Source organism: Penicillium psychrofluorescens (genome assembly GCF_964197705.1).
Source record: "Penicillium psychrofluorescens genome assembly, chromosome: 6".
Lineage (NCBI taxonomy): Eukaryota > Fungi > Ascomycota > Eurotiomycetes > Eurotiales > Aspergillaceae > Penicillium > Penicillium psychrofluorescens.
The window spans coordinates 975814-990874 of NC_133444.1; the positions used below are offsets into that span (position 1 = coordinate 975814).

The 15061-nt window shown below is 54.5% G+C and overlaps 5 protein-coding genes across 5 annotated transcripts; 3 read left to right on the plus strand and 2 right to left on the minus strand.

The window, feature by feature from the left end:
• Positions 1-347: 347 nt before the first annotated feature.
• On the plus strand, positions 348-2234 carry PFLUO_LOCUS8885 (uncharacterized protein; the record flags this gene model as incomplete). The annotated part of the gene is made up of 4 exons (XM_073786658.1): positions 348-813; positions 870-967; positions 1019-1976; positions 2038-2234. The coding sequence occupies 4 exons, from the start codon at positions 348-350 to the stop codon at positions 2232-2234; spliced, it is 1719 nt and encodes a 572-aa protein (XP_073642892.1).
• Positions 2235-3606: 1372 nt separating this feature from the next.
• Positions 3607-5104, minus strand: PFLUO_LOCUS8886 (uncharacterized protein; the record flags this gene model as incomplete). The annotated part of the gene is made up of 3 exons (XM_073786659.1): positions 3607-3690; positions 3747-4393; positions 4501-5104. 3 exons carry the CDS (start codon positions 5102-5104, stop codon positions 3607-3609), a joined length of 1335 nt encoding a protein of 444 aa, XP_073642893.1.
• Positions 5105-5747: 643 nt separating this feature from the next.
• On the minus strand, positions 5748-8326 carry PFLUO_LOCUS8887 (uncharacterized protein; the record flags this gene model as incomplete). The annotated part of the gene is made up of 3 exons (XM_073786660.1): positions 5748-6822; positions 6885-8221; positions 8297-8326. The coding sequence occupies 3 exons, from the start codon at positions 8324-8326 to the stop codon at positions 5748-5750; spliced, it is 2442 nt and encodes an 813-aa protein (XP_073642894.1).
• A 1049-nt stretch (positions 8327-9375) lies between these two features.
• On the plus strand, positions 9376-11368 carry PFLUO_LOCUS8888 (uncharacterized protein; the record flags this gene model as incomplete). Its single annotated transcript, XM_073786661.1, has 3 exons — positions 9376-9782; positions 9840-10448; positions 10501-11368. 3 exons carry the CDS (start codon positions 9376-9378, stop codon positions 11366-11368), a joined length of 1884 nt encoding a protein of 627 aa, XP_073642895.1.
• Positions 11369-14005: 2637 nt separating this feature from the next.
• Positions 14006-14995, plus strand: PFLUO_LOCUS8889 (uncharacterized protein; the record flags this gene model as incomplete). Its single annotated transcript, XM_073786662.1, has 1 exon — positions 14006-14995. One exon carries the CDS (start codon positions 14006-14008, stop codon positions 14993-14995), a length of 990 nt encoding a protein of 329 aa, XP_073642896.1.
• Between the last annotated feature and the right edge of the window lie 66 nt (positions 14996-15061).

The window sequence follows — 15061 nt, forward strand, 5'->3', positions numbered from 1 at the left end:
AGAGTCGCATGACATACACATCCATCGAGCCGCCATTGGCGACTGTCTCGAGGGCTTCCTCATCTGCCATAACGAAGCGAGTCAGTACGCACTCTCCCGATGGCTGCAGCTTTGCAACTGTCATAAGAATCTAGCCGGGGACACACTCACCCAGCGACATGGTTCGTGCAGCGGAAAGCAGGCGACGGTGGCTGCGACTGCAAAAGCTGGGGCTATCAGGCGGTGAAATCCCCAAAGCTTATTGATTGGCTGGTGCTTATCAGATAGGAGCACGTGATAGTCGCGAATTTTCCGGCGACGGAGGGGCATGATGCAGCCACTTCCTTTCTCAACTCACTCCAGTCACCATGTGGAACGCCCCCAAGGTTGGAATCCTCGGCGGCGGCCAGCTGGGCCGCATGCTCGTCGAGTCTGCCAACCGATTGAACATCCAGGCCAACGTGCTGGACGCAGACAACTCCCCGGCCAAGCAGATCAGCTTCCACGATGGCCATGTGACGGGCTCGTTCAAGGAGCGTGAGGCAGTACGCCAGCTCGCAAAATCCTGCGATGTTATTACGGCCGAGATCGAGCACGTGGACACCTATGCGCTCGAGGAGGTGGCGTCGCAGGTCCGCGTGGAGCCCAGCTGGCAAGCCATTCGGACGATCCAGAACAAATTCGACCAGAAGGAACACCTGCGGAAATATGGGATCCCCATGGCGGACCATCGAGAACTGGTCAAGAATACACCGGAGGAATTGGCTGAGATCGGGGAGCAATTGGGCTTCCCCATGATGCTCAAATCGAAGACAATGGCATATGATGGTCGTGGTGGGTAGCATCCGTATTTGTGCACTTTGGTGGCACACCGCTGATGGATTTCCCAGGCAACTACCGTGTCAACTCAAAGGCGGACATCCCCGCAGCCCTGGAGGCTCTGAAGGATCGGCCGCTCTATTCGGAGAAATGGGCGTATTTCAAGATGGTTGGTCACCTGCCTATGCCCCAGGGCTGGCTTTGTTCTAACATTGTCTAGGAACTCGCTGTAATGGTCATCAAGACCAAGGACGATGTCCTCTCATATCCCACCGTGGAGACTGTCCAAGAGGACTCAGTATGCAAGTTGGTGTACGCACCAGCACGAAACGTGTCCGACACCATCAACGAGAAGGCCCAGGCGCTCGCCCGGAAAGCCGTGTCGGCATTCGAGGGCAAAGGTGCATTCGGCGTGGAGATGTTCCTCCTGGAAGACGACAGCCTGATGCTGTGTGAGATCGCCAGCCGAATCCACAACTCGGGTCACTACACCATTGAAGGCTGCGGGCTATCACAGTTCGACAGTCACCTGCGCGCGATCCTGGACCTCCCGATCCCAGCCAAGAGCTTGGAGATCCGCCAGCCGTCGATCATGCTCAACCTTATCGGCGGCTCGACAACAGACTCACACCTCCAGGCCGCAGAGCACGCGCTCTCTATCCCCAACGCCAGCATCCACCTGTACAGCAAGGGCGCCGCGAAGCCCGGTCGCAAGATGGGTCATGTCACCGTCACGGCGCCGACAATGCACGAGGCTGAGACCATAATCCAGCCGCTGGTAGAGGTTGTCGATAACATCCGCGCTCAACGCAGCGATGTCAAGACCCCCGCCGCGAAATCTGGGCCATCGCCGCCCCCACCCCAGGTGGCTGTCATCATGGGCTCCGACAGCGACCTCAAGACCCTGGTGCCGGGTCTCAAGCTGCTGCGCGACTACTTCGGCGTCGAGCCCGCCGTCGAAATAACCTCCGCCCACCGCACGCCGAACTACATGGCCGACTATTCTGCGCAGGCTGCCTCGCGCGGTATCAAGGTCATCATTGCCGCTGCCGGTGGCGCCGCTCATCTCCCCGGCATGGCTGCCGCGCACACCGCGCTCCCTGTCATCGGCGTGCCAGTCAAGGGCAGCTCGCTCGACGGCGTTGACAGCCTATATAGCATTGTGCAAATGCCACGAGGTAAGTTTGAAACCACATGGACTTTATGTTTTCCTCGGTAAAGCTAACAGTTGAACTGCAGGCGTCCCCGTCGCGACAGTTGGCATCAACAACAGCATCAACGCGGCCCTCCTGGCTGCTCGGGTACTGGGCTCCTTCGACCCAGCCATCCAGCGCAAGGTTGAGGCCTATGCTGAGGACGCACGTGCCGAGAATATGGAGAAAAAGGGGACCAAGCTGCGCGAGCTGGGGTGGGAGAAGTACTTTGAGCAGATGTAAGCTCTTTTGTTCTTTTGAAGATTTCATCTTTCAAAATGGGTTCATGGAGAAAAACCGGCTCTTTCATTGCAATCATAGCAGGTAAATAGATGGGATCAGGCATACAATCATACAATTCGCAGCCACAGGTCATGCATGGCACGCAGGAGCGATACCGCTGCCCTCACATTAGGCTAGATCCTCCCTACCTATAGCGGTAGTTCCTACGCCGCGCTCGCGCTCTTAAGAGTCGCGAACTAATATATCCCTCTCTAGACTTCGCTGAAGTTGTCTACGCCACGTTATTTGGTGAAGGGTATAAATATTCGTATAGCTTGTGTAGATAGTGTTGACGGGTTACTCGGAAGTTCGGAGATATATATCCTTCGATCCAGGCCCGAGATCCGAGCAACCCTAACTCAAAATGACAATCACGTCTAGACTGCTCTACACACATGGAGACATATTTGTATCTATTTCAATCAATTCCTTAGGTCTTTAGACCAATATCAGCAGCGCGATCACGAAGTACATTATTTGATCCCCTTCGCACCGACGAGGCCAATCCTTCAAAAGCACTGGAACAATCCAAAGGCATCCCATTCCGTCATGTCTTGGGTTGTGAAGGGGCTTTTGTGAATATGCTCATCAAGCGCTAGGCCTCTTCCCAGAAATAGGGGTCATTGGCGCTGCAACGGACTGTCGGGTAAGAAAGAGGGCTTTCTTTCCCTTCCACTGCACTAACGCGAGATAATGGTAAAAGAGCACGACCGGATCCATTCCAGCGGGATACCAGAATGTGAAAGAAAAAAACCTCGAGCACAAAAACGGACTGCAGTGCAGCTTTGGCAGAAAGAAAGAAAACTAACCAACCAGTACAGATAAAGCGGGAAAAGGTCGCAGGAAAGATTGAAGAACAGTCGCAAGCAGAAAGCAGAAAGAAAAGGGCATGGCAGAAAGCAAAGAACAAAAAAAGGAAAATGCAACGGTATTCACGTTGGAATACTTGCTTTCCCGCCCAGCCGAAAACGCCGTCCAATAGATGAAGCCGGGTATATCCAGCACCGTGATGCAACATGTACGAAGAAAATGCAGAGAAGACCGCAGGTTAAAGGCAGTGCTTTGCCCTGGGCCACGCAGGAAAAAGAGAATAAGAAATAACAAGAACAACTTTTGAGGTAGCTCAAGTTCGCGGTAGACACGGTGGAATGACCAGTAGCCCTCTTGTAAAGGTCCCATAGACCTCGGTTCGAGAGTATTGATCCAAACTCCGCTTTGTCAAATGCGGGCGGGGACTCGCAACCAGTGTCGGAGGAGTCTCGCTCAGACTCAGGCTCATGTGGCTGCTATGGGGGCTTGATGGAGACAAAGAAAGAAAGGAGGTCTGGGATCTTCATCTGGCTCCAATGCCAAACATGCCGACTCCGTAGCTCCCGCCTCGTTCGGAGAGAGGTGTCGACACTTTGGAGACGTGGTCCTAGTTCCCAGGCTATTAGTCACCTGGAACTCAATGTCGGGATCCTTTCTACTTACCTTCTTTCGTTTCTTCTTCCCCGTTCCCTCGCCATTTGAGTAGAATCCAGCATCGGTATCGTCATCAGCGTAACCCTCGCCGTATCCGACGAAACTGTTGTCGTCATAATGTCTCTTGCGACCTCGAGTCGGCCGGGGTCGCTCTGTCTCTGTCTCTAGATGAGACCGGGGCGTTCCGAACGACTGATTGACTGACTGGCCTGCAGCTGGAGTAGGGGCAGTCTTCTTTCCGGTGTCACCAGATACCTGTGGTTTAGCAGGCTTCTCATGACCCAAGACATCCTCCCAGAAATCGTTGTTGGGGACCGCGCCAGGCTCCATTTGCATAGCTCTGGTCTGGAGCTTTTGCAGTTCCGAGTCCATATCTGCGACCTTTATCGCCTTCCCAAAAACCTTTTGATTCTGCCACTCCTCCTCGGGCCATAAGGTCAAGTGTCTCAAACTGCCAGGAGCGCCGGGCTCCTGTTTCACTGGTTTGTTTCGACCCGCAAGCCCCAAGCCCTTGAGCTTTCCTTCGTAAGACTTCCGCAGCCGGTTAATCTTATCTCCAGTTGTGGAGTCCACCCTTGCTACCGATTGCGCGACCGGGCCTAACCCGTAGAGGGAGATCAAATCCAATGAAGGATCTGGACCAGTGACAGTAGGCGCTATCAAGGAACGAAGAAGACAGTGTTAACAAAGCTTTGATTCCCAAAAGATGCAGCAGGAATCACCCTGCAGGGGAAAATCATGGTCAATTTCAGGGAGTCCTTACAGCTTTTGCAAAGATGGAAAGCCGAGGTGAAGTTCTTCTGAAGAAAATCCAAGCCAGGGATGACGGGACGGTGAAGAGATTCCTTATCCACGTCCATGGCATCCACATCTGCTGCGCCCTGGTTGGGTTCAGTGGCAAAATTGTGAATGCCAGTCGCTGGATTCATTGCTTCGGGTTGCCGATCGTGGTCGGTCCGCCTATGTTCAGTTGCTTGTTGATTTGAATTCCCTGTCGAGTCCTGCATCGTCTCCTCGGTGGACATCACATTCGCTGGGTGACCACTCACGCTGCTGGCGGGAGTGGGAAATGAGTTCGTCGTGCTCATAGCCGGCTGCTGAGAGACCTGGGTAGACATCGGTGTGGAGGATGGAGGGGAAGATACGTTCGGATGTTGGGCGGTCGTCTGATTTGGTGATGTCTGCGAGGATGCGAAGTTGGAGACATGACTTTGATCGCTGACCGACATCAACGGAGGAGATGTCGGGGTCTGGGGAACGTGATCCGAAGCAACAGGATGCCGTTGGCTCTCTTTCAGAGCACCAGAAGCGGGTGATGAGGGTGAAAGAGGTCCTGCTCGGAAGGTCGACGAGGTGCGATCAGACATGAGCGTCCAGGGGGCAGGTTAGCATGCACAGATATTCAGAGCCAAGGCAGCCCTTGTTCCACCGTCGACAACAGCGAGTCCGAATTGTCAAGGTTGATACGAGCGCTGGGCCTGGAGAGAGGAGGGGGGGACCCGGTCAACGGGCGCTCAGGCGGGCGAGCAAGTCGTTCCACGGCCGGCTTAGATCGTATGCATTCCAGGGCGACGAAAGAGATCCCAGGAGATGGAGAACGGGATGGGCGGATGGGTGGGATAGGCGGGTGAGGTTGAAGACGGGGATGGGCAAGCCCAGTGAGGCGCTGAGGATGAGCAAAGAGGGTTGGCACGTGACGCGGAACCACACTTACGGACCGCCAAACTCGGCGAGTTACTACTGTGTAGATAGGAATAAATAGGTGTAGGTATGGAACTATACACCAGAACTAAACAACGTAAATCTCTTGATTGATCATGAAAACATGGTTCGTCAATCATGTCCAACTCATACAAAGTGGGCTGAGGCCAGCCTGGTTGGCAACGCGACTATGGCGAGGAGGTACAGTATCTGTAGCAGAATCTTCCAGATAATAGACATCCTGTAAATACTACTTAAAAAAAAGCTCATCTTCGGATACACCTGACTTATAGCGCCATTCAAGTCTGCTCATGACTGATAGAATGCATTGGACTCGTTCACCAACTGAGCAGATACATCGGGAATATTCTGCTCGAGCGACGCCATGAGCTCGATCTGTTCCTGCTGGCTGAGCGTACGCTCCCGCCAGGGAGGCACGGGGAATGGCTCATTGAAATATTGAGAGTACTGATCGCCGATAGAGGCCGTCCAATTCATGGGATCACAGGTGGCGTCAATGTACGCCAGATGGCTCGCGGTCGTCGAGGCCAGCGAGAAATGAGGATCCCAGCCTTGAAGACCCGGGACAACCGAAGGCATCGTGTTATAAGGGGTATTGGGATCGATGGAGGATTCCGGATACACGGCGGCCGGCGCACTGTATGTTTGGGGCGGATACTGAGTTGCTAGGCCTTGAGCTGTAGGCGAGGCTTGCATTCCGAACAGAGGAGCCACTGGCGAAACTTGCGTAGATTTGAAATGATCATGAGCCATGATCGGAGGCGTGGTCTCTTGAGTAAAAGGGGCTGGATCGGCGGATGGGCCCCTTGAAAAGACACCGATCGAGGAATTATCACCCGTAGACGGGTTGGCCCGATGGGTTTTTGAATAATGAGAGGCAGTCGTGGAACTTGAAGGGCTTGACATTGGTGGTGGGGTCGTGAGGCCCAGTGATGAAGTCGGGGTCGGATGGTTGGAAGGCGAGTGCACAACAAACGACTCTTCGGTGTTGTAGGCCTTGAGACAAGCAATGATAAGACGTTTGTAGAGAAGCAAGGCCGACTCGACGCCTGGCCACCTCTCGGCCGCAAAGACGATCACCTCAAGCGCGGTGTCCAGATGACCTTGGACTTCCTCCATCGGGTGCTCCTTTCGGATTTCAGGATATGAAAGGGTCCACAAGACGGTATTCAAAGCCATGAAAAGGGATTGGGTGAAGATCCAGGTCATGTCAACAGAGCTGGTGACCATCTGTTCCCGGTGCATGGCAACATTGAAGACGGCCGCATCATAGCATATTTTTGCAGCGTTGACGGATGGCTCAGGCACCTGGGGGGATGGCCGATACATGAGAATCACAATTGTGTTTCTCCTGCCTTGAAACCTATTTGCCGCGAATGAGTCAACCACAGAAAATATTGTGTAGAGTCTACTTGGAATCCATACCATTGCGCGTTCAGCCCGCTGCCATCATCATGTTTGGGGCACGATGCCACCCAGTGGTCGATTTTAGCCAACATTCGGGCGAACCACGGATCTTGATCATCGGCCGGGGTGTCGCGCTTGTTGAGGTAAAGCATCCGCCGAACCTCCATCTGCAGCAGTCGCATCTTGAAAAAGTGGATTGCGATACACTTGGGCAGGACGGGCTTGGCTCCTGGGACAATTCCCTCGGATGTGATATGGCGGTCGTCCACCAACTCGAAGAATTTCACGTTGATATGATCGTGGCTGACACTGTTGCAGTTTGGGCGACCAAGGCTGTGGGAGAGCCCCAATTCCATTGACGATACGATCCAAAATAACCTTCGGCGCATGTCAATCTCCAGGGGATTCAAAGGTTTCCCACTTCTGGATTTGGTGATGGTAGCCTCTTCGGTAAAGCCCAATTCCTGGCACAGTTTCACGGCCATTCCTGTGACCCAATACGATGCTGTCCGGGTGGGTGTCAGTATGGAATATTGTGCAATCAGCGCAAGGCATTGTAAGGCTTTCAGGTCCATTAATTTCAAGGTCGGCTCCAGGAAAGGCAAGGCAGCCAGATAGTAACTGTCGGCTAAGCCGGCATATTGTGGGCTAAGCTTTTGCATACTGATGGCAATGACCATCCGCAGTTGAAAATTCTGGCAGGGATCATTGGATCCGTTGAAGACATCTTCCACATCTTGCCGAAATGTGGGCTCGTGTAGAGTTGGAAGCAAGGCTTGTGCTGTATAGAGCCAATCAGTCTCAAGCACTTGCACAAGAGACCGGTTGGATCCCAGGTCCTGGAAGACCCACGTACCTTTCGCGATGAACAAATCGATCAACTTGCACGTCAAATTCTGCGGAGGCAGATTGGCTTGAGGGATCGAGCTGATCATAGGGTATACCTTCGAGGTTGGCTTCGAATCTTCCTGTGCAAAGGCCGCCTTTATCTCTTGGGCCGTGAAGTCGGGCACCACGTCTTTGATACTCTTCGAATCAGTGTTCTGTTTGGCCATTTCCATGACCAACCGGGTGATGGCAATCCCGCTGGAGGCCCCAAGATATCGCGGTTCGTCATTCTCTTGGAATCGGATGCGACCTGCGCCCCGGACCATCAATTCGGCATCGGCAGAATGCTGAATCTGTTTCTCCGCCGTTGCAAGTTCCCTCTCTAATTTCCGCGCCTTCTCTCGGAGGGACACAATATAGGTCCGCGGGATGGTGGTGTCTCGAGTGGAATCATAGTATACGCACTTGGCATCGCTTCGCACGCAGGGCGCACATCGAGGGATTCCCGGGTCGCATTTGGATTTGCGCTGGAAAAAGTACGAGTCAGTTGATGGGGTTACGAGTGGTGTGGTGGCTCCACGATACCTGTCTACACCTCGTACAGGCCGTGAGGGTGTGCGCGATGCGACCATCTGGCAGTTCGAGGGTGTACGATTCGCCTGGAGATTGCTGCCCGGCGAATCCACCGGAGGTGCCCGGTCGTGACTGGATCATTGCTCGAGTGCTCGCCAGATCCAGCGACGTTGCGCACCAAAACCCAGTCGCATGGGCCGGGTAAATACTTCTTTAAAGGGTCTGAAAGACACGCGATCGAGTATAGCGGGGGCCGTCGACATGATCCTTCATGCTCGGTTGGGGCCAGGCGTGTGCCGAAGCGGCGGTCGGATAAAGGGACGGCAAGCGAGACAGCGGTGCAAGGGGTAAGGGTACGGATGCTGTGGAGGGATGCCTCAAAAGGACTCTCGAGCTTCGGGAGCCGACAGTGTACAGTCGGAAACCAGAAAGTTGGGCTCCAGCCAGCCAGCCCTGCCTCGGTCCAGATCTGGATCGATGGAGAATGGGGCTTTGGAAGCGATGGCCCACGGTTGGGTCGAGCGGGTAAGATAAAGGTGAGAAGGCAGCTGAGAGGAAGTGAAAATGGTTGAAATTAGGCGAAAAGGGAAGAACCGAAGAAGGAGAGAAGGAAGACTAGGAATATGCAATGGCTACATCCGAGGCCAGCAAACGGCAATGACGGAGGGGTGAAAGTGCCTGACGCCCCTCAGGTCGATCGCGGCACATCATTCATTCCTCCACTTACTCACATCCACATTCTCTCCCGCCATAACACCAGCCTCCCTACCGCCCGACACAGACACACGACAATCCTCATCCTCATCGGACCTTCTACAACTACCTCTCTCGGGTAAAGGCTGAGCCTCTCTTTATATTCTCATGCAATCGCTAAAACGCCCCCAGGTTCATGTAGGTCCTCCTTTGGCGCCGACGAAGGATCAATCAGGGACTTTATAAATATATCAACATACATCTTCCGTACGTGGATGCTGTGCAGCCCTCGGGTGTGCCTACCCGGCCAGAATTGCTATGCCGCCCGGCTGCCTTCATGGCTAGTCCCCGTGCTGGGGATTTTCCCATCAAAGCGAACCCTCGCTGACACTATCAGTGTAGAGAATGAGCAGCCATGCCCGCAACTGCCACGACCTTCCTGGACAACCCGCTGCTCAAAGTCAGCCGCCCGGTCGCCGCCTGCTCGCGATGTCGCACGGCGAAGATCAAATGTGACGGCAAGCTCCCCGCCTGCTCGGCCTGCGAACGCGTCGGGAAAGCCAGCAGCTGCTCTGGGGCCAGTGATGAGTTCGCCAAAGGCAAAGAGAGGAGCTATGTGGCCTCGCTGGAGGGCTACTGTGAGAAATTGGAGAAGAAGGTCGCCCGACTCCGGGCCCGCCAGGACTTGCTCTCGGCAGAAGGCAGCAACACCATTGCGCGGGAGGTGTCCATTACCTCCACTGCATCGGCTGGTCCGCCGGGCCCAGCCCATCGCAGAGAGGCCTCAGATATTGATGATCTAGTGGGAGATTTTGGCTTCCTGTTGGTACACACCTCGGGGGTCTCATAGAAAATGGTCTAATATATACATGTCCTCAGATCAGTCAATGCGACCTCACGCGACTTTCACGGCATCACCTCGAGCACCTCCTTCGCCAACCTGCTCCTCTCGGTCGCTATCGTGGAGCTGCCGCCGCCACCACCCCCGTCACACTCGCTTCCTGCGCGGCATGAAGCCATGCCCCTGCTCCAGCACTACTTTGACAATATCTTCATCCAGCTGCCTTTCTTCGTCGAGACAAACTTCTGGACGTCGGTGGATGCAGTGTATCAGTCGCAAGGCCGCTTCGCCAAACCATTTGACCAATGGATGCTGCGCATGGTTCTCGCCATTGCGTCGGCCTCGGTGTCATATCACAATAATGATGAATGCCACAAACGAGCGTTAGCTTTAGTGTCAGAGGCTCTAAAATACTCCGAAGACGTTCTTCGCCCGGGCTCTATTTCGGGGATACAGTCCATCCTGCTTCTCGCTCAGTACTCCCTGGTTGACCCAGGGCGCTTTCGGAGCTGGTATCTCGTTGGAATGGCTGTGAGGGTCATGGTGGACTTGGGTCTGCATCAGGATCCTCCCGCCGAGGTGCTATCCAACGCAGACCGGCTGGACATTCGCCGCCGCGTGTTCCATTGTATATATAGTCTCGACAGGTCGGTTTCATTTTTGACCTCTTTACGATGCAGATACTGACTCTGATTTTAGAGGAATGAGTACCGCCCTGGGACGAACCTTTTCGTTCTCGGATGCCTCCGTGAATGTCGAGTTGCTGACTGACAGCACGTCCGGTCGCTCCACAGCCGACGAAAGCCCTTTCTTCTTGCGAAGCCCAGTGCCGGCATTACACATTGTGAAAATCAGACAAATTCTGTCGAATGGATACCAGGAAATGTATTGCAGTGGGCGCGATCCGTCCCCACAGTCCTTGTTGATGACATGGACTCTGTGCTCTCGGGTGAGAGACTGGTACCACCAGCGGCCCAAGAACGCACCCAGCCACTTTTCCCTCCTGTATAGACTCGAACTGCTATACACCATGATCATCCTGTTGTCGCCTTCTCATCGATACCCTATCCTGTGCGATTACAACAAGGCTCTCCTATTCGACCGATCCATGGATTACATCAGTCAGATCCACCAGGTACTGGAAAACCCCAGCATTCTACCATTCGTGACCTTCCTCGACATCCAACGCGTATACCAGGTAGGCCAAAAGTTCGTCGAGGTCCTGTCTGAAAACTTCGATCTCTTGCTGAGCCCGGTGGTGCCCCTTCCTCCGCCGGTGCCAGCCGGCACGCCTGACCCGCCGATGTTGGGCGAGGAGGACCGTATCAACTGCCGTCCTCGCGCGATCCGCTGTCTGGCGTACGTGCGCGACCTGATGAAATACAGCACCCGGAAGTGGGACCTGTCATATCTGCTGGAGAAGTTTGAGCAGTCGTCTGCGCCGTTGGAGGAGCGGTTGGTCCAAAGTTCCGTAGGGTATTTGCCCAGCCAGGGGATCTACACGCAGGCGCCGTCGTCGGGGTTGCCGCTGGCCGGCAATGGGTACTCGGCGTATCACCTGGGATAGCTGGGAGGGAGAAGATAATAAAAGCTGTGGGTTTGTTAGTTTTTTGTTACGACCGATATGCCTCTGCCAAATACCCCGGTTTGTTGAATATGAGGAGTCAATCACTTTTCTACGGTTCTGTAACGCATTAGTCTGTTACAAGTGATCGATCCATTTCCCCGAAAAGTGAGGGACTGGACTCGTGCCGAGGATCGCCCGTTGCGAACAGCAACGTTTCGATCAATAAACTCTCCAATAATAATAACAACGTCACTATCACTTGGGGCCACAAAATAATTGCAGCAGGGAGTTAAAAGGCAATGCAGTAGTGCAGAGATATACATCTCGGTAGCCCCCCCGTGTGTGTCGATCAACAAACTATGGGCTCTCAAGCCTTTCAAGGGGCTGGCAGTAGTATTTATCTGGAAACGGACCGGAATTGAACCCTGGAACCAAGCCTGGGGCATCAGTATGCGACACGCCCTCGTGGCCAGAACCCATTGCCAGGCGCACGCAACCTTATTATCATCCAGAACCAAGAGCCATAGTTTACCCTTTTCCCTTCTCAGCGGATTTCCGGTCCGAACGAGTTCCGTCGGGCTTTCCTCGCAAGCTAGTGAACCTTGGGCCATACGGGAATGCAACTCATAAAGGCAATATGCATGTCTGATGAACTATGGGACAGCATAAAGGGGTCTATGTACTATTCGTCCCGTCCCTGACGAGAAAAGATACCATTAGTACAAGCGCGACAGGGGTAACGCCAGGTACGCCATTCACAGCGCCAATTCCCGGGGGGTCGGCATTCAGTCAGGCGAACTAAATCCTGCCGGGTCGGTGGCAACGATGGGGACACAGCTGAGAAAGTAAAAAAGCTCCGGGCTGTCTGGGGACCGACCCATCGATGGGGGCCTTATCAGGGTCCCAATTGTGCTGAATACGAGCGCGGACGACGGGACACGGCTCCTGAACCCTTTTTTGATGGGGATGGTCCGTCCGCCCTGTTATTGCCGAGAGGGTCCATTTCAGTATTGGTACTTCTGCCGGTAGTTAACATGTATTTAACTACCAAAACTGGGGGGAAGGGTCTAAAGGGGCGCCACGATCTTGCGCTAGCCTCGTGGGTGCCGATACACGGCCCGGAAGACAGGTACGCATACGGTGAGAGGGAACAGGAGGAGCGACCTTTCTTTTATGTTCAAGATGTGTCTGTTGTGAGTTTACGGATCGAGCCGAGTTCCTGAGTTTGTGATCTCGCTGGCCTACCCACAATAAATCTCGCAAGGTCGTGCGGATCAGGGCCGACCCTCCTTTCCAGAGCCAGGGCCAGATGAATCGGCCGGACATGATGCAGTGGCGCCTAAGCTTTGCGGTGGATAATCAAGATCGGAGAGGATCTTCATAACCACCGTACCGGTAGGTATGGAGTGAAGTGGCTTGAGCAGGGCAGCTGAAGTACGTAGGTATCCATAAAAGGGGACCAACTTGCCAAAGGGACCCGATCCACTCGGAGCCACTCGGAGATTTATGTGTGGCCGGTTTTTTCTTAGGACGCTCCCCCCGTGGAGCGAAGTGGAATCGCGGCAACAAAGCCCTGGCAGATCTAACCATGCCGGGCATATGGGAAGGGTAGCTCCGGGCTGATTGGCGGTAATGTTCCTTGGTTCGAGCTTGTACTATTTGGCGTCGAACCTAAGGAGATGAACGCTTCGGCATTCCAAATAATGAGCACATCGATCTTGATGCTGCGATCTTGGCCCCAATTTTGGTTATTATTCCACCTCAGGAGTCAATCTTGTGCGGAATAATTACAAGAGACTATGTATTGCATGTAAACATAATACATGCTGGAGGGTGAAGGATCCCGTTCTCCGCTCCGCCCCTGCTTACCGGTTTTTCCTCCGCGACCCTTTTTGTTTGTTTGTTTTTTTTTTTCCTACTGTGCCATGACGATCAGAGTGATCTGCTTGCGCCCGATATGGCACCCTATCGAGCCCACACGGATGTGTTCGGGACAAGCTCTGGCTAACCAGAAGACAGCTTCGACGATAGTCATGAACTCTCGTCCCCATAGTTGAATCTGTATGTAGATCATAATTTGCAGGTGAACCCATCACAGTGAAGACCGCTAGCACGGTTATCTCCGGATAAACAAACAATTCCCCATCGAATGAGCGCGCCAGATTGAGCCGGTATTGACTTTCCTGATGGGTTTTGGTGATGTTGTGGTTCTTGCGTAGTATAGCCCCTAAACAACCATCATCCAACACGTACTTCGAGCAACGGGACGCAGGAATACGCCACAGATGCAGCACCGTTTGTCCTGTGGCCTTTCGTTTTTTTCGTCATGCGTGATTATTAGGCGTGACAGGATGGAGATAGTCCCACTCCTCACTGGGCCCTGAGAGCATTGGTCAATAGTTGGTGACGATACGGGATTGACCCGCCCTGCTAGTAACCCGATGGACAAAACTTTGCAGGTGGACAAGATTAAATGGAGTCTACTGCTCCGTCAGCCCTTGGCAGGCTGTCCGTATAAAACCTATTCCCTCGCTCGTGTTCCCTTTTTCTTTCTTTTCTGCCATCTACCCACACAAGTCATTCTTTTGATCAAACTCTTGTCACTCTTTTAGACCCCTCTATATCACCCTATTCACAATGAAGGCCTCTTTCTTCGCCGCCATGGCCGCCATGGCTACTTCGGCCATTGCCGCCCCTGCCTCCAGCCTGCCCGGCCTGGGCTCCATCACCAAGAGCCTGAACCTGAACAGCATCACCAAGGACCTGAAGATCGGTGACATCACCCAGGAGCTCAACCTGAACAAGCTGCCCGTCATCAGCAGCCTCCAGGACCTGACCGATGCTGCCGAGCAGAAGAAGGCCGGCCGCGTGCCCACCGGTTCCACCGGCCACCTCCTCCAGGACCTGGGCCCTGAGCTCGACAACATCCTGGTGGTGACCGGCCCCAAGGTTGGCTCTCTCCTGATCCAGCTCAGCCCCGAGGTGACTGCTCTCGTCAGCAGCCTGGGTCTGCCCGGCCTCGGTGCCCCTCTGGGTGCCGTTGTTGCCTCTGCCAGCTCTCTGGGCGGTGTTGTCACCGGCCTGGGCCCCCACGTCGACGGCCTGGTGACCGTCCTCGGTACTGATGTCGGTGCTCTGCTGGTCGGTCTGTCCCCCGAGCTTGCCGGACTCCTCTCTGGCCTTGGTCTCCCCGGCGTCGGTGTTCCCGTCGGCTCGGTCGTTGCTACTCTCGGCACCAACCTGAAGCGTGACGTTGCCAGCAACGGCCGGATCATCGGTGGCCTCGCCCCACAGGTCAAGGACACCCTCCTGATTGTCGGCCCTGACGCCAAGCACCTCCTCGTCCAGCTCTCCCCCGAGGTCGCTGCCCTGGTCTCCGGTCTTGGCCTGGCCTCCGTCGGTGTTCCCCTCGGCTCCGTTGTTGCCACCGCTGGCAACGGCGTCGGCAAGCTCGTCGATGACCTGGCCACCCCCGTGGAGCAGCTCCTCGAGGTCACCGACACCGACAGCAGCCAGCTCCTCGTCAAGCTGTCCCCCGAGGTCGCTGCCCTGGTTGCTGGCCTTGGCCTCCCGGCCCCCGGCGTCTCGGTTGGCGCTGTCGTCGCCACCGTTGGCGCGAACCTGTAAAGGGTGAGTTTGAAATGATCGGTTGATCACGCTCTACCCTTGCTGATTCGGGTTCGGATAGATCAA